This window comes from Cupressus sempervirens, chromosome 7 (genome assembly GCF_028749045.1).
Source record: "Cupressus sempervirens isolate cs-2001-9-10 chromosome 7, ASM2874904v1, whole genome shotgun sequence".
Taxonomy (NCBI): domain Eukaryota; kingdom Viridiplantae; phylum Streptophyta; class Pinopsida; order Cupressales; family Cupressaceae; genus Cupressus; species Cupressus sempervirens.
Window position 1 is genome coordinate 781,244,899 of NC_143124.1, and position 18,626 is coordinate 781,263,524.

The 18,626-nt window shown below is 36.2% G+C and overlaps 1 protein-coding gene across 4 annotated transcripts in view; it reads left to right on the plus strand.

The window, feature by feature from the left end:
* The window catches only part of LOC149549661 (6-phosphofructo-2-kinase/fructose-2,6-bisphosphatase-like), a 229,924-nt gene that overhangs the window by 196,905 nt on the left and 14,393 nt on the right, over positions 1 to 18,626 (plus strand). For 2 of the 4 annotated variants that reach the window (XR_016354132.1, XR_016354133.1), the window contains exons 18-19: positions 16,795 to 16,857; positions 17,224 to 17,296. Coding sequence is in view for 2 of the 4 variants with exons in the window: in XM_089792961.1 (XP_089649087.1) it covers positions 16,795 to 16,857; positions 17,205 to 17,296 (155 nt within the window). In the remaining 2 variants the exon portion in view is untranslated. Of the gene's footprint in view, positions 1 to 16,794; positions 16,858 to 17,204; positions 17,297 to 18,626 lie in introns of all 4 variants that reach the window. The other 2 variants (XM_089792961.1, XM_089792962.1) reach the window with 1 other exon arrangement.

An 18,626-nucleotide genomic window follows, 5' to 3' on the forward strand; every position in this document is an offset into this window, starting at 1 on the left:
CAATTTCATTGATGCACGTTTTGTTGAACGTCGTGGTATTATGATTGAGTTTGAGGGACTATGAGTACAGGTTGTTGATAGTTATACTCTAAGTGTAACAGGATGGTTAGAAATTTGCCCTTACGCTTGAACAACTATGAGTTCAAGGCGGACTACCATGTTGTCAGCATGGGTGATCTAGATATTGTTCTTGGGATGGAGTGGTTGCACTCATTGGAAGAGGTCACCTTTAGATTGAAGGACATGAAGATTAAATTTGAAGTGGATGGGAAGCAATGCATTTTGAGAGCCATCAGGAATGGAGACATCCGGACTATTTCCTTCAGATGGCTGGAGAGGTTAGCTAGACATGATGACATTAAATGGGCAGCCGTATGTACTCTCATGCCTACACAGGAGGGACAGCATAAGACAGAGTATCATCTAGACATATAGCAGTTGAGAGTGAAGTATGACAGAGTCTTGAGCGACATCCCACCTGGCAAACCACCAGACAGAGGTATTGAGCACATCATTGAGTTGGAGGAGGGTGCTAAACCCGTGATGATTACACCATATAGGCATCCTACGAGGCTCAAGGATGAGATCGAGAAAACTATCAAGGAGCTTCTTGCGATGGGTCACATCAAGCCTGGCAAATCTTCTTTTGCTTCTTTGGTTGTGATGGTGAAGAAAAAGGATGGTACATTAAGGATGTGCATTGATTACAGGGTACTAAACAAAAGGACAATCAAGAACAGGTACCCCATTCCACGGACTGATGAGTTGATTGATGAACTTCACGGTGCATGTTATTTCACGAAAATTGATTTGAGATCATTGTGGGCACTTTGAGTTTGTGGTCATGCCATTTGGGCTGACCAATGCGCCAGCTACTTTTTAGTCCACCATGAACAGGGTCTTCTGTCACCAATTGAGGAAGTATGTGTTAGTCTTCTTTGATGATATTCTGATTTAGAGTCGGACTTGGCAAGAGCACATGGAGCACTTGGAGACAGTTGTGGGGATCCTATAGTTGGAGTCCTTGTATGCCAAGGAGTCCAAATGTGATTTGGGCATGACAAAGCTATTGTATTTGGGTCACATCATTAGTGTAGAGGGAGTAAGGATGGATCCTAATAAGATCCGTGCTATTGTGGATTGGCCTCCTCCAGAGAACCTGACACAGTTGAGAGGGTTTCTTGGGTTGTGTGGTTTCTATCGCAGATTTGTCAATGGGTATTCACGTCATGCAGCTCCTATGACGGATTTGCTGAAGGGAGCCTTTGTTTGGACACCTGAGGCACAAGCTTACTTTGAGAGATTCAAGGAGATCATGACTACATGCCCTATATTATCATTGCCCGACTTCTTGAAGCCATTTGAGGTTTAGTGTGATGCTTCTGGAGAGGGTATTGGTGTTGTTTTGATGCAAGACAAGCACCCCATTGCTTTTGAGAGCAGGAAGCTCCATGGGCCAGAGAGATCATTTAGTATATATGACAAGGAGATGTTGGCTATTACGCATGCATTGGCTAAATTCAGGTAGTATTTGGTGGGTGGTAAGTTTTGCATTAAAACTGACCACAATAGTTTGAGACATTTCCTTGGACAGAGAGATCTCAATGACAGGCAGCAAAAGTGGGTTAGCAAACTGCAAGCTTATGATTTTGACATCTCCTATGTGAAAGGGACTGAGAATGTGGTAGCAGATGCATTGTCACGTAGACCACATCTTAGTGCTATGATTCAGATATCATAGGATTGGAGGCACTTGATCATTCCTGAGTATGCTAGAGATTCATGGGCATCTGGGATTGTTGATGGGACAGTTGTTGATACCAGGTATACACTTGTGGATGATTTGATTATCTACAAGAATAGGATATTCTTAGTCCCAGGATCGAAGGTGAAGCGTATTGTTGTGAGAGCACATCATGATTCACCTACAGTTGGACATCCTGGATACTTCAAAACATACAGGAAATTACGAGAGCGGTTCACATGGAAGGGGCTCAAGGAAGATGTGTTGCAATATGTTAGAGAGTGCCCTGTTTGTTAGAAGAACAAACAAAAGCACACCTTTCCAGCAGAGCTCCTACAATCACTTCCCATTCCTGACAGAAAGTGGGAGTCTATATCCATGGATTTCATTACGGGCTTGCCTAAGGCCCAAGGGCGAGATTGCATCTATGTGGTGGTAGACAGGTTGATGAAGTATGCACACTTCTTTCCCATCACTACTACTTACATGGCAGTGCACATGGCTGAAGTCTTTTTCAAAGAGATTTTCAGACTACACGAGATACCCTGAAGCATAGTGAGTGACAGAGACAACAGGTTCTTGAGTCATTTTTGGCAGGAGGTGTTCCGTTTATGTGACACTAAGCTCACACCTAGCACTAGTTACCACCTGCAGATTGATGGGGAGACAGAGATAGTGAATAAGTGGGTGGAGGGGTATTTGAGGAACTGAAAGGTTGGTCAGCAAAAAGCATGGGTTAGATGGATTTATTTATGTGAGTATTGCTATAATACTACCTATCACATGTCTATTCAGATGACTCCTTTCAGAGCACTATATGGCTATAATGCACCGAGCTTTGTTGATTTGCTTATGAGTGATGTTAGAGTTCCTCGTGCTGGGGATTTGCTTCAGGAGAGAAAGGACATTGTTGATGCTCTCAGAGACAATATTGCCAGAGCACAGAATCAGCATAAGCAGCATGTAGATCAAAAGAGGACAGAGAGGAGTTTTGAGGTTGGTGACATGGTTTACCTCATGCTGCAACCTTACCGACAGTCTACTCTTAGGAAGAGGGGGTCAGAGAAGCTTAAGCCTAGATACTATGGTCCTTTTAAGATTATTAGGCAGATAGGTGAGATGGATTATGAGCTTGAGGTTCCAATAGACAACAGGGTGCACAATGTTTTCCATGTGTCACGGCTCAAGAAGGCGTTGGGTCAGCATGTTGTGCCTTTAGCAGTTCTTCCTCCATTGGATGATGAAGGGAAATTGGTTCTTGTTCCTGAGTACATCATTGACAGCAGAGAAAGACAGCTCCGTAGGAGGACTGTCAGAGAGTACTTGGTGAAGTGGATAGATTTACCTGAGGAGGATGCCACATGGGAGGGAGAAGATATTTTGCAACATCCAGCTTTGAGATTGCTTTAGGGCAAGCAATTTCAAGAGGGGCGGACTGTCATGTCCTCTTTTTAGTGACATGCTATTTTTTAGTGAATTTGCGTATCATGGACTCTCGTAGGCAGATGATTTTGGTAAGAGAGTCATTCTGATGATTATTTGGGGATTGGATGGTCTTATTTGCTCTTGGAGAGATGGGGTTTACCATATTTTTTATTTTATGTGTTATGCGGGGCCAAAATATTATAATTTTGAGTTGAGTTGCACTTTTATTTTTATAAACATACTTTTTATATAAAAAGTGCATTATTAAGGGATTTCATAAGAATATTTTATGGATACTTCTAGAAGTTCTTAGAGGCTTCTTAGAAAAGTGAATAAAGAGAGTGCTTGGCCTCTCATTTGGACATCCCATGATTGGAGTTTACACTACTTTCTCTTTGAGCATTTGTGGTGCCATCTTGCTCTGCAGATTGTCATTCGATCATTAGGAACGGAGTCTCCTAAGGATTTGCATAATTGAGGAGGTGAAATATCTTTTGAAAGGTTGCACTTTGGAAGTGGTATTCGGCTACTTCAAGTTGGGCTTATTTAGTATTTAGACATTTCTAGCAGGGATCGATTTTCAACCTGGACATACATTTTTTCTCATATCTCATTGTTGGCTGGGAGTTTGATTTTTTATTTTTTGGGAGAATTTTCCTTGGAGCCTAGCAATTATTTCTTTGCCATTTTCAGCACCTTTCAGCCCAGCATTTATTTTTGCCAGGTGTCGTACCAGTCCGTACATGTACGGTTGTACCTGTAGGCCGTACGCTCAACAAATTTGAGGGCAATTTGGAGTTGCATTTTCATCATTTCGTCTTCAGCATTCAGTCTCCAACATTCGCTCAATCTAGGTTCTTTCATTTTAGTTTGTAGTTGCAAGAAATTCTCAGTTGCATTCAGCCAGTAAGGGTTTGTTTGTAATGTGCCATTTTGTAATGCCTTGAGTTGAAAATTGTACATCTTATGTAAAAGCATTTGGTTATCATTGAATGAATAAATTGGCACTATTTTACATCAGCTATTTGAGTAGATTTGTTGCACAACAATTTCCTTTATTTAGCATTTTACTTTCAGCAATATGTTTAGTTTGCATGCCAAGTGTTTGACGAAATTTCTCAGTTCGGTATTAGTGGTTATTAGTGGCGTATTGACAAGGGCCATTACAAAACCATTATATAGAAGGCAGCACCTACACCATTCTCCTTTGACTGTACGACGTTTGATGCCTATCTCATCCTTACAATAGTGCACTCCACTTCTATATGCCATCTCAAGGCAACAACTTGTCTCAACCTCCCCATTGTACATGAACAAACATACCTGTATGTTGCACGATCTCTGTCAGCCAATCAAAATACGCACCATACTTCATCTGTATGCTCGTCACCATTCAACCCTCCAATCTCATTACTGTACAACCTTGCAAGAGGATAGTTCCATACAACATATTTCATGTACTTTCCCTCGGGTGACTTCCCTCGAGTGCTTTCCTTCGTGTTCCCTTGAGTACTTTGCTTCAGATACTTCCCTCAAGTGATTTCCTTCAAATGTTTCTTTCAAGTGCATCCCTCAGGTACTTTCCCTTGGGTCCCTTGGATGTGTTCGTTGGGTACTTTCCCTCAAGTGATTTCCCTTGGGTGCTTTCCCTCAGGCACTTTTCCTCAAATGCTTCCCTCGAGTACAATGGTAGGTGACGTGTAATGGAAAACTTAGGTTTATCATTAGCAACATTACAGTGGTATCAGAGCTAGTGATCTTGCCAACCTATTGGTATGATTGAGAATTTTGAGATTTGGATCACACTATAGCATCCACCAGTGATGGACAAAATGTTTCATTTATATAATTTATGATCATCAACAAGTCATTTCTGTTCATTAATAAATCATTCAGTATTACATATACAATATGTTGTAAGTCTTAAGTGTTGTTCATTATACTTATTCTTTAATGGTGCCATCATCTCCAATGAATCCATTCCAGACTTAATATCCTTAGATTGTTCATCAATCCTTGCAACTTCTAATACTTGATGAACCACCTTTTATTTCTCACATGAGTATCTTTGAAAAATAAATCAACTATTAGGTATGATTTATTCTCAGCAAACATTCCATTAAAACAGAGAACTACATTCCACGTATGTCTAGTAGTGTTTGTGCCCGACATCTAAACAACGGTGAATATCATCTATATAGTTTTGTCCTCAATTTTGACTTCACAAAATTGTGGCAACCTTGAGGGATTTTCTCATGGATTCATTGTGCATCCTCTTTGTTTTAACCATAGTTACACCATGTTGGGGGATAGGGGGATGATGTAATAGGGGACAAGTCTCCGGGATGGGGGGATAGAGGAGCCTTAATTTGGGGACAGTGGGGGAACGGTGGTGGGGGACAAAGAGGGGTTGTATGTACTATATGTATGGTACTTAAAATGCTAGTTATGAAAAGATGTATTGAAATATAGAATATAAAGTTGTAAAAGAGTAAATACTTGAACGTTGCATTGAACTGGAACATTGAACATCGAATATAATTAGTCAAATCAGAAAATAGTCAACACCAGGACATCCCCCCATCCTTGGTCGAGCTGGCGGAATCTAGTGACGCCGCTAGGGACGGAGTCCACAAGTTTCGGATGCATCTCTATCTCCGACACATGGGGCAAAAAGGAGGAGGGACGCATCTCCGTGTTACTATGGTTTTAATGTATTAGTAAAATGTCATAAAAACAATTCAACATCCTTAAAATGTGCTTTATGCAACTTTATTTGTGCATTATTTTTGAAAGTTTCCATCAAGTTAAATCCCCAAATGTTTGTAAAAGTTTTTCTTCTCTTACTGCAAATTCTTGATTTTTGGTAACTTTTACATCTTTTATTTGTTTTTCTTCTTGTTGCAAATAGTATCGAGTCTTATTTTTGCCGTATGATAATACCCCACGATCACTATGCTCATTTTGGGCTAACTTATGCCTCAAACGGAGTTGTCTAGCTCAAGTATAAAGGAAAAGATGAGATTTTTTAGGGTGCCAACATGTCTTGAATGGCTATCATGCTAGTGCGAGAGATTAGTACAACCCACGTGAATGGCTGGATGAGTAATAAATAGAATCTCATAGTACCAATATAGCCTATAGGAGGTTTGGTCCTTGTATGAATGGATATCATGTCAGTGCCAGAGATTAATAACCCTAAATGAATGGCTAGATGAGAATTATATAATGGCTAGAGTATTCTTATGATGTCAACATAAGCATATGTGAACCTTAAGAGATGCACTCTAGAGAAGATGGTCAAATAACTGGGGGTTTGGAAACCCAATCTAGAGACGTCTTTAAGGTTGGGGTTAAGATAGAGAATAGAATAGAATAGTGAGATATGTTATTATTATAGTACTAACAATTATTTTGTAGGTTTATTCGCAAAATAAACCCTTTCTTGGACGTGTCCACAAGGCACTTGATGATGCTGACCCTTACTGTGATATCCCCATTTGTTACCAGCATCAAAATTTCAAGGATTAGCCTAATATTGGATCCTCATAGGCTAATAAGGATGGTTAGAGGGTTTTCTAAAGATTGATTCGTCTCCAACATTCAGTGATTTATGGATTTGGCTTTCATTCAATATCTTTTGGACTACATTTGCCATACTATTTATGGTAAGGTGAATGTAATAGAGATGGAACATTTCTATTTTTAGAAAGTGTATTTGGTCACATGGGGAATTATGAGGAGAGATTCCTATTTCAGACGGCATGACAATCAGACAAGTATTTCAAGAGATATTAAAGTTCAAGTGACTTCAGTGATTTATTTAAATATTTTGATGTTATTATAAAGTTATAAAGTCAGTTTATGACAAAATGACTTAAGTGACTAAAAGACGAAATAGTCTTTTATCCCACATTGCTAAGTTATTTGTACCTCTCCTCTTTTCAAATTTATAAAGGAAGGCATTCGCATTGGGATTGGACACAATGAAATATATTATTAGACAAATGAAAAGGGTCACTTAAATGTGACTGGTTATTCTGGAGGACGAAACCTTTGGAATGTTTGAGGAGTTGGACATAGCCCCAACCTCTCAGTGAAAATTGTGTTCAAAATAGATTAGAGAAACCAGACTTTAGTCAGTTCCAGTTTTCTAAGTAAGTCTGCTGACCTTTCTAGCATTTGGAGATGTTAATTCATACTAAGGAGAACAACCATCTTTTGCATCTCACCATACGATTGGTACACTTGAATTAATCAGCTTTTAGTTGGGATTCACTAAGATGTCAAGAGTTTGAGTCATTGTTGTTTCAGTACAGGACGTTGCAAGTTCATACAACTGTTATATTGGCCATGGAATAGCATCGACGAGGTTTTATGTTCACCATCATTTGTAGACAGTATAACCGAATTGGAGATTGGGTGATACATGATCACGTGAGCAAAGAGCCTTGGCAACGATATTCAAAACCCATGCATCCCTACAGGAAGACCGGGTCAGCCATTGGTAAAAGTGTGAAAGGGATAGGAGCTTCAGACAAGGAAATTTGCAGGGAGCAAGTTCCCTCACGCACAGGGCCTAGGTTCTTTGTAGTGTTAATTTGTGTTGATCATACTGCAGATTTATACTTAATGAATGTTTCATAAATTGTTATGAGTAGTGGCTTGTTGTTATATGTACATAACCTGATTTAACGTAGGGAGGAATTATATATATATATATATATATATATATATATATATATATATATATATAGGGAGCAAGTTCCCTCACGCACAGGGCCTAGGTTCTTTGTAGTGTTAATTTGTGTTGATCATACTGCAGATTTATACTTAATGAATGTTTCATAAATTGTTATGAGTAGTGGCTTGTTGTTATATGTACATAACCTGATTTAACGTAGGGAGGAATTATATATATATATATATATATATATATATATATATATATATATATATATATATATATATTGTCTTGTGAGTTTACTGTGATTCTTTAATCTATATTGTCAACGTTCTCGCCACTAGCCTATTGATGCGAGTTTTCTATCACTTATCTAACATATTAGGATTTGAATATTCGATATGGGATATCAAACATGCAACTCCTCTCTTGAAAAGTTAATGCTCATGAAAACATAAGCAATAACTCCAATGTTCCTTACACTTGTGAATACTCACTCAGTTTCATTGATGTGATTCGTTGGTAATCATGTAGGCGGCCTTACACAAATTGTTGAGGATGACTTAGACTTTCATGGGGTGAAGGTGATGGTGGTTCAGTTTGTGAAATGTGCGGGGACAGATAATGTTGATGGTGGTGATGATGGAGGATGTGTCTTCCAAGGATGATGTTGGTGGGAAAGTGATGGTGGTGGAAGGTGAATGGATGTGTTCTAATACTTGACTTACTCCTCTAACTTCCTTCTCTAAACTTCGACTACCCAGCTACTCACTATTCTACTCCTACTCCTACGCATGGAAGGTTAGCAAATGGACGTGGATCGAATCTAATGAAGGTTAACCAGCCCCACCTCCACAGATGCAATGATTCAAAGTAAAAATAAACTAGTTTACCACACAAGGCTTCCCAACCAGCCGCTAGGATGCTAGTGGTCTAGTATTGATCCCTATCAAACATCTACTAATGCTACCATACAACTATCCATCTACTTTACTCTTGCTTAAACAACTTGAAATGTAACCAACTTTAACAACTTGAAAAGAAATCTAACTATGAGGAAATAGAAACCATGCAATAACACCCAATGTTCTTAATCACCATACAAGTCACAATAATGAAAAAGAGAGCAATTTTGGTATTATCTTAGCAACAATTTCTCCAACACTTTACAAATGAGAGCAAATGGCCTTATATATGGTCCAAAAATACAACAGACGGTGGAGATCAAAACAAGATCAACGATCCAGATTGGATCCTCAAAACCCTAATTAGAGTTGCCACCCCATCTGCCAATAACAAGACACCACCTCATCAATGCACCAATGAAAAAGGTGCAAAAAGTGACAACCAATGAGAAGGCACCAAAATGGTGGCCAATAAAAAATAGACACTTGTCCTATTGTAGAAGAAAGGGAAATTTGCCAGTTGGGCTTACATTAAATGATCTTCTAATATAACTCTTCCCTTTTCTTTCATTTTCTTAGCTAAGGCAATGAACTTAGCTAGCCTTTCATTAACTTCTTGCATAGGATGACAAGGTGTGTGCTTCGTCCCAAATTTTGCTGATTTCACCATATTGCATGCTGCGTGTACAATTCCACTTCTATATATCTTCTTTGCTAAGGGGGATTGTCCTTCCTTTAGTCTGCCCCTCATCCGTATCATGTCCACTGCACCAATATTGGTGTCATTTATTCGCTTAATTTTTGGGAAGAAGGGTGTTTTGGGCATCATATCCTCTTTGTCTTTCTTAGTGTTTGTCCACTTAGGATTCTTACTTGCACTAACATCCTCCATACTTGTCGCCCTATTACGAGATGGTAGAGTAGTGGACCAGAAGGCAAGCAGAAGCAAAGGAAGCAATCCTTAGACTAGAACGAAAGAAGGATGTCAGCTTAAGGACCCCTTTCAACTCTAAATGATTAAAATTCACCTTAACCAATAGCCAGACAACGACTTTTTGCAATTTAGGATCATACCTCAAGAACTTCAAATCCCTTCCAAATCAAAATTTTACCATGTAATTCACCTCCAAATAAAATTACCCAACCTAGGGCAAAAATCCACATATTTTGGCTCTCACAAAATTCGCCAAGCAAGAAGAGTGCAAATCTACTCTTGCAAAATCGCCAACACCTCAAGAAGGAGAAGTGAGAAGTGAGGAGGAAATGGGAGAGAGGCCTCCTCTTATACCCAACTTTCTTACTCCCCCCAACCTAGTCAACGCGGACCCTGGGAGCAAGAAAAACAATAATTAATGCAAAATTATGGCCCACAATTTAATACTTAGCTAAATATTAATTTTGCCAAAATGAAAATTGCTTTTTAAATTGCCAATTAGTTTCAATTTGCAAAAAGAAATTAAACAATGCCTTGGAGATGTTAAATGCTTCCATTTAATGAGGATTTAGTAATTAATACGTCATTAAAATCGGATTTTGGCTAACAAAAGGCATTTTTTCAATATTAAATTACCAATTTCATTAAATGGCAAAAAAGCTTTCAAGGCAATTTTAATCCATTAAAGACAATCTTTTGCAATTTTATTTAAATCGATTTTGAGAAGCAATTTTAGTTTTTTAATATAAATAAAATTATTTCTCTAAAGTTTTAAATCGATTTTGCAATTTGCTTTCATTATAACAAAAATTAATTTTCTCACCAAAAAATTTTCAAGATTTTCCAAAAAAGGTTCAAATCTAACAAAATTTCATTTTTTGAAAATTATCCAAATTTACACAATTATACTCAAATTTTCAAAAGAAATCGTCTAAGTACAAATTTATAATTTTATCCTGCCAAGTTGGAATTGACTTTGAAATTTGTTCGGCTTAAGGATAGAATTGGTGGCTCTGGAAAATCAAGTTAAAAAAAAAACTGTGTGAAAATAAGCTAAGTCTTTCCCACATTTGGCCTGAAGGTGTCCAAGGCTCAAAATTTTCAAAACTCAAAAAAAACTTATGGACAACTTCAAAAAGCTATTGCCGAGGCGATCAAGAAAAAAGGGGGTCCCCAAATTATTTTTTTCGGGTGATGTTTTGAAAACCTCACATCTGGGAACTCCATGGGTGAAATGTTCCTGAATGTTTCAAGAATACAATAACTTAGAACAAAAATCTCAGGATGGCTTAAAATGAGACATAAAATTTTTAAAAGTGAGTTTTAATCATTCATTGCATATCTTCAACATGCAAAACACCTATTAAAAAACCTATTGTGAATAAAATATAAGTCCTAAATACATATAGGTGGACTCTTAATAGGTAATAACAAATTTTTATATCACTTTAAGTGGGGAATTTGAACCCAGAAGCACATGTTATTGTAGTTTGGAAGTTTATTAATATGTTTGTTGACTTGAGTTATGTTTAAAATGCATATAGGTGAAAATTGGAACCCAAAAGCATATGTATTTTAAATTACATGTTTTTTGCATCTCAAAAACCTAGACATTTAAAAGCATATGGAGTTTTTGAAGTTAAAAGCACATGCTTTTCCATTTTATAATCACGTCATTACTTTCACTAACACTAGAAACTTTTTATGGTGGGGAATTTAAAGACAAAAGCACATGCTTTTGCATCTAAAAGATACGTCTTTACTCATAATAGAGGCATTTTAGCTAAAATGCTCATGGGTGGCAATTTTGAACCCAAAAGCATGTGTTTTAGCCATGAAAAACCCAATCTTTCCTCATTACTTCATGCATTTATGATCAAACTAGATTGGATGGTGACTTTTGAGAGAAAAACATGTGTTTTTGAGTTATAAAAACTCACTCATTTTGGCCATTTTCAGCAAAAACAGGATTTTGGAGGAAGTATCACATGATTCATCACCAAAACTCAATGATTTTTAACTCCAATAAGGTTGTTTTTGTATTATATCTCACTATTAAGATATTATCTCTTTAGTTAAATACTTTCTATAATGGTCAACTACTTGTCTATAGTCAATCTTTCAGTCTAGATAGGAATGTTTCCTATCCTGTCTTCAGTTTTGTTTCTAATTTCATCTTCAGTCTATGTTGTTTCTTTTAGAAAAGAAACAACGACCTTGTAATTCTTTATAAGGAACACATTTGTTCCTCTGTTAATCAATCAATCATCCGGAATCTGTTAATCTGCCAACTCTTGAATCTTGTAACATGGTTTCAGAGCTAATACTTGAATTTTTTTGGAAAAATTTATAATTTCTTCATGAAATTATTTGTTTAAATTTTTTCAAAATTATTTCCATAAATTTTCTCTCAAACCCGCCTAGGGTTTTCGACCTAGAGAAAATCCCAAATTCGGGTCTGTCTACAAATCTTATGCAAATCCCGTCACTGTAGACTGGGAGCAATCGTTTTAAAAAAAAATCGCATCCATTTATAAAAAAAGAAAGGCCGATTTCTCTGCTCGTGATTACCATTTGTGATTGGAGGTCTTTGTATGGTCGGCCTGCATCTGGACTTCACGGGCGGCCTTCAAACATTCACAAAAAATCTTGCATTTTTTTACTGCAAATCGTGTGTCTAAAACTCGCATCTGAAGGAGCTCGCATCGGGTAGATTCTAGTCTGCAAATCGTGTTTGCAAAACATTTGGACAACTTTCTACTCCTGCTGCAACCTCAGATTCTGCAATTTTTTTGCCTAAATCTGCCTTTTTTTTGCAGATTCGACTTTCCAATCTGACAAGTAGGGTTTTGCCTGAAACCCTAATTTTTGGGGTCGAAAAAATTTTCTGATCACATATTCTTGGTGGATTTTTCAAGATCTCAAATGGGTCATCATCAGATTTTTGTGGTTGCCATGTTTTCCATGCCTCGATTCTTGAGCCTACGGATTTGAAATCAGGCTTCAAATTCTTTCTGGGTTTTGTATCAGTTCCTATGGGTACCTATCGATTTTTTTTGGGTCAGCTAGGAATTTTCCTTGAAATTCGTGCTTGTTGAATTTCGGTCTTGAAGTTTTTACTTGAATTCTTCAAAATGGCATCTTTGACTAATGTTGATCTGAAGTTTCCAGAATTATGCACCAAACTTCTACAGCAGGATCATTGGAAACAACAGTTTGGCAGCTGTGCTTCTATAGCCTCCTCAGAGCAAGCATTTGCTGCAAAATTCTTTCAACAGAACATCAGCAACCATCAGCCTTCTCAGCGTTTCTAGCATCAACCTTCTACTCAATCCCTGGATGGCTCTACGAAGCAAAATGTACAATGTAATTACTGCCACAAGTTTGGCCATATGAAGTTCAAGTGTCGAAAATGTTTGGCTACCCAAGCAAGGCAAAATGCTTCCTAGCCAACAACACAAGTTGTCGAGCTTCCTAATTAAGGCGAAGCTGCATATTTCGCCTTCTGCATCAGTTTCTGGTTTTTTGTGGGTTTGTCGATTTTCTCCTTAAAAATCATTTCATGTTGTCTATAATATGCAAGGTTATGTGAGATTTTGGGTTTTACCGACTTTTCCACAAAAACAAAGTTTTGTAATTGCAATCTGTTCTGAGTCATAGCACTCTTCTGGTAAAGCTTCTTGGTTTCAACATTCTATAGATACAGGGAGGGTCTCAGTTATCCTAGAATGTTCTGACATCCATACGTTGACCATTATGGGAGTGTATTAAGATATTATCTCCTTAATTAAATACTTTCTATAATGGTCAACTACTTGTTCGTATTCTGTCTTTCAGTCTAGATAGGAATGTTTCCTATCCTGTCTTCAGTTTTGTTTCTAATTTCGTCTTTAGTCTTTGTTGTTGTTTCTTTTAGAAACAATGTCCTCATAATTCTTTATAAGGAACACATTTGTTCCTCTGTTAATCAATCAATCATCTGGAAATCCGTTAATCTGCCAATTCTTGAATTTTGTAACACTCACAAGGAACACTTTTGCTTCATCAAAAGTGCAGATTTGAAAGGATTTCGTTCCCAAAACAGCCCATTTAGAGCATGTTTTTGCCCAAAAACAACCCATATTTTGTCATTTTTCTTCAGGAAATCCAAACATTTTGCTTCCAAGGTGAGTTCTTGGGTTGTTTATCATTTGCAGCTTGTCTATCATTCTTTTTAAGTTGCATTTGATGCCCTAGACACCAGTTTTAATTGTCATTGTATATTGCATTTGATTTAGTCACTATGGTTGCAATTATTGTGCATTTTAATTCTCCAACTTTCTACACTTGGTAAGCTACAAATTTGGACTCAAAAATGTATTTATTTTGTAAGGATTGAGTCAATATTCAAAGTCTATTTAACTCCCATTCATACAATTCTTCTAAGTCAAAAAATCTGATTGGATTCATTTTAGATTTTGCATAAGAGATTAAAGAGACCTCCTCATTTGTTTCTTGAGGAAAAAAGGTAAGATTCTTTGTGAATTTCATAGGGAAAAGTTGTATATGCGTTCTTTCTTTTTTGTTTGCAAATCTCTTCATTTCATTTTCAGATTTGTATTTGCTTTGTATATAAATGTGCTCCTATCTTCCGTTTAAATTCTCCAAGTTGCATTTACCAGTACTTCACCTTACTTGTATGTGCAATCTAGATTAAAAACCTCGTTCTTGAAAGAAACCACCAAGGAAAACAAGCTCATTTTACAACATGCTTTTGCATCCAAAAAGCTCACTTTATTCTTGCATACACTTCGTCTATTCTTGTTATATTGCTACCATGTAATTTAAAACTCATGATGGTGGTTGCTTGCACACTTGCTTATGATAACACAATAATTTATTTTAAAAACATGTTATGCTACTCATTTCTCATGCATTTTCCACTCATAAAGCTTTCTGCCCGTATGTGCAATTGCCCTCCAAAACCTCGTTTTTGGGGTTTTTCACCATATAAGCACACATTTTGAGTTCAAAAGGATGATGTAATGGAAGTCATGTCTTATGAGGCACTTAGAATATTTTCATCGTGTTTTTGTAATTTGTAATTGACATATTACTTGTAATGGAAAAAAAAGATGTAATTGCATGTGATAGGATCACATACAAAGTTGTAACATGTAATCAGTTTGCAAGTGCATTGGCATGCAACTTTGGATAAGTGAAAGTTAGTTAGAAGTTTGTTAGGGGATAATTCAAGGCGGTCAAGTGTTTTCCCCTTCTTTCTCCACCTCTGTCCACTCTTTTCCTGTACAAAGGAGGGAGCTTATTGTAAATAAGCATCTTTTGGCAAGGGAATATAATTATGCCTGCTTGTATTGCACTCTAAGTCTTTGTGTTTGGATGTCAGATTACTTTCAATAAAAGAGGTTGATTGTTTTGAGACTTTGTGCTAATTCAAATTGTTATGTGACGACATTTTCTTGACTTAATTGTGAGTTATAATACTTTGATTCAAGAGGTATTTGGATCCAATTGTGCAGACTTTGAGTTGCTTGTTGCCTTGAGAGCCTATTTGAAATTTTGAAGACTTTTTGTTACGGGAGGACCAATTGTGATAGATAGTATTTGCTGCAATTACTTAGAGATGGAGACTTTGGGCTTCAATTGTAAGTGTTTTTATTAAATTTGAGAGTACCAAGTAAGAGACTTTGTGCCTTACTGGTTAATCTGCTTGAATCCTCATTCGAGATAGGCGCAGGAGACTTTAGGTTCCTGTTTTTGTTTAACAAAATTTAAAATAGTAAACTGCTTTCCTTGGTATTGTTCTTGTGTCAATTCCAAGACCACTGGTATTATCGTAGAAATATGGCACTTTTTGTTAAGTTAGAAAGTAGCAGTCGTATGCAAATTATTCATGAAAAAAGAGGAATTGATTAAGAGAACTCTTCCCTTTTTGTAATTTCAGTTAAGTTCTTGTTGAAGCCACCTAAGGTAAGAGGGGAGCCTCCCCTATTGCTGAGAGGAGAGATTTATTGTAGTACATTGTTGCCAAAAGTTACAATTTCATAATATGTGGTTTCAGTAACTTACAACAATTTTAGCCAACGCATGCAAAATTATAATAAGCTATTAATATTCATAGAAAACTCCTCTTCATGCTTCATAGGGCTCAATGAACAATTGTCGTGCTTCCTTTATTTGGAATTGGTTACATAGGTACTTAATTTGCATCGAGGAAAGGGAACATGAAGATATCAAAGTTTTGTTGGAAATCTTTAGTGCCCATTGACTAACATTACATTTGCTTGCCAATAATAGCCTTACATTCATCTTTGCTTATTGGGACGAGTCACTATGTCCCATTAATCCATGTTTAATCAATTTTCCTTCCTACCATGGTAAACGCCTTAATCTTCATTTGATTATCACTTTTTCAATTTTGTCTCTTAACTTCACAAAATTGATGTGAAAGGGATGGTAATATCACAATTAGTGTTCCGAATGGGGGACACAACATGTTTTGTGTTTGAAATGTGATTTGTGTTTTATTATGGGATATAGAAGGAAATGTGGGTGGGATCTTTCCCACATTTAGAGACATCTCGATACCCATTTATTATACAAGAGAGGCATCTCAATCCTCAAGATGCATCCTAGGAGGTTGAAGATACATCTACTTGCGAAATTGCTCTATAAACTTGTTATCATTCCTTTAAATACAATTTGTTTGATGATACCAATTATTCCTTAACAATTTCAAGAGAAACATACAACTTAACAACCAAAGTATTAAAACATGAACATTTTGTGGTAAAATTGTGATCTTAAGCATCCTAGCAAGATAAATGTTAACTTGGGTCCATTTTTCTTCTAAGCTACCTTAAAAATATTGCAATTGTATTTGTACATCTGTATTTTCAAAAGAATATGGCATCTTCAAACCCTTTGGAAAGTTGAATAACCATGTATAAGCTTGTAACACAAATATAATTTTGGATCTTAAGAGGGAACCTTTCTTATTCTTGGAGGGGTAGTTGGTTATTTCTCCACATTTTATTTCTTGTTTTCATGTAAAAACTGTAAAGCAAGTTCTTATCAGTTTTATTTGTTTCTGATCTCATAGATATGGACCAGCACATTGCAAAGAACAATACTTACAGCAAGCCATATTGTGGGGTTCCCCAAGGTGAAAGTTATGGACTAAAATCTCAAAAGAAACAGAGGTTTTTTCATTCAGTTGTTATAAGGAATAACCCTTGGAATTTGTTAAAAATGTTTTTCTTTGTATAAGTAATAAAAGAGCATGATGAAAGTTGGAAAGATACATGTCATTTGAAATGCCTCAATGAGTTAATGGAAATCAAGGTTGTAGCTTGTAAGTTTTTATTTGAAGCTGAAAGAATAATGTTTATGCATTTGATCCATTGAAAAGCGCAGTGACAATTCTTATAGAAGTTTTCTAGTTTAATATTTTTGTCATTAAGTAATAGCATTGGGATGTGGAAAATGGTTGGAATCATCATTCTGATGCAGATACAATGGCGTGCTCTAGATGAGATATATGCTGGAGTTTGTGATGGAATGACATACGAGGAAATAAAAAGGAACATGCCAGAGGAATATGAGTATGTTCCATTCACATTACAACTTGATTTTCTGAAAAAAGGAGAAAAATTGATTCAAATGCTTAGTAATTGTGTAAGTTTTAGAAAGACAATTGTTGAAATCTCATATTGCACTTAATTTTGAAGAATGTTAACATAGAAACTAGAAAGTTTCATTAATCTCAATAATACACAAAGGTTCTCAGTTGGTGTCACTAATTAGTCAAATTATATTCCAGACTCATAGTTTTGCCATTGTAGTTTCATTTACAAGGGTAATTATTTAGCCAGAGTAATTATTTAGTTGTTTCAAAGATAAATATCAAGATAGATTCCTTACTCTTACATTAAATTGATGAACTCAGGAATTGTTGATATAGGGTTAGCATGAGTTTATAGTTATACATATTTATTACTGTAAAATTATCAGATATTGTATCATTTATGAAGGTAATTCTGAATAGTAAACAAAAAATCCCAAGGAGAGTGTTTTGAACTTTTATTGCTTCATTATTATCACCATCAACTTACTTCCATGTAAGATAATTTTAATTTGACTCTGTTTTGCAACTCATACCTAAAGAATCAATTAACCCTTTAACTATGATTTTGGGGTTGTGCTCTCAGGGAAACACTTTCATTGTGCTAAATGGGAATTCCTATTACTTAGGCATGCAACGGTTTAAAAGATAATGCAATACTTGTATGTAATGTCCTCTATGTGGACCTTACTTTATTAATTGATATTTCTAGATTGGACTTTCTTCAACTTGTCTCATATTTTTTCTTCCATATTTATCCGTATGTCATTATTAATAGTATATTATTATTTTATTTATTTATTATTTATCTATATTTTAATTATATAGATCTTATTTTAATGGGGATATCATAGTCCTCCCCTCTCAGATTTTGCTTGTCCTCAAGCAAAAATCATTTATACATAACTTCTCTTGTAGAACCATGATACGAAGCATATAATTAGATGCAAGAAGATGTAAGGGATTTAGGGAGTATATATCATAATGCATAGTTCTCTATACATGTTACCTTATATGCACAACATACATTCCATAATAGATGTGTGACACTTTTATACATCCTAATTCTTCTCCTGTAGCATCTAATTCAAAGTAAATATGATTAGTAATTTGAGTCCAATCATGTGCTTGAGTCTAATTCTGAGTCTAATTTGACATCAAAAACTTTTTGAAAAAGTGAACAAAAAAGTGTTCTTTGACCTCATTCTCTGAATTTATGTCTGGTTTCCTATTCTAGAATCCAAAGTCACTCAAAAGTCGCCTGAATTCTGCCAGAGTTCCTTTGAAAGAATTCCCAATAAAATTTGTTC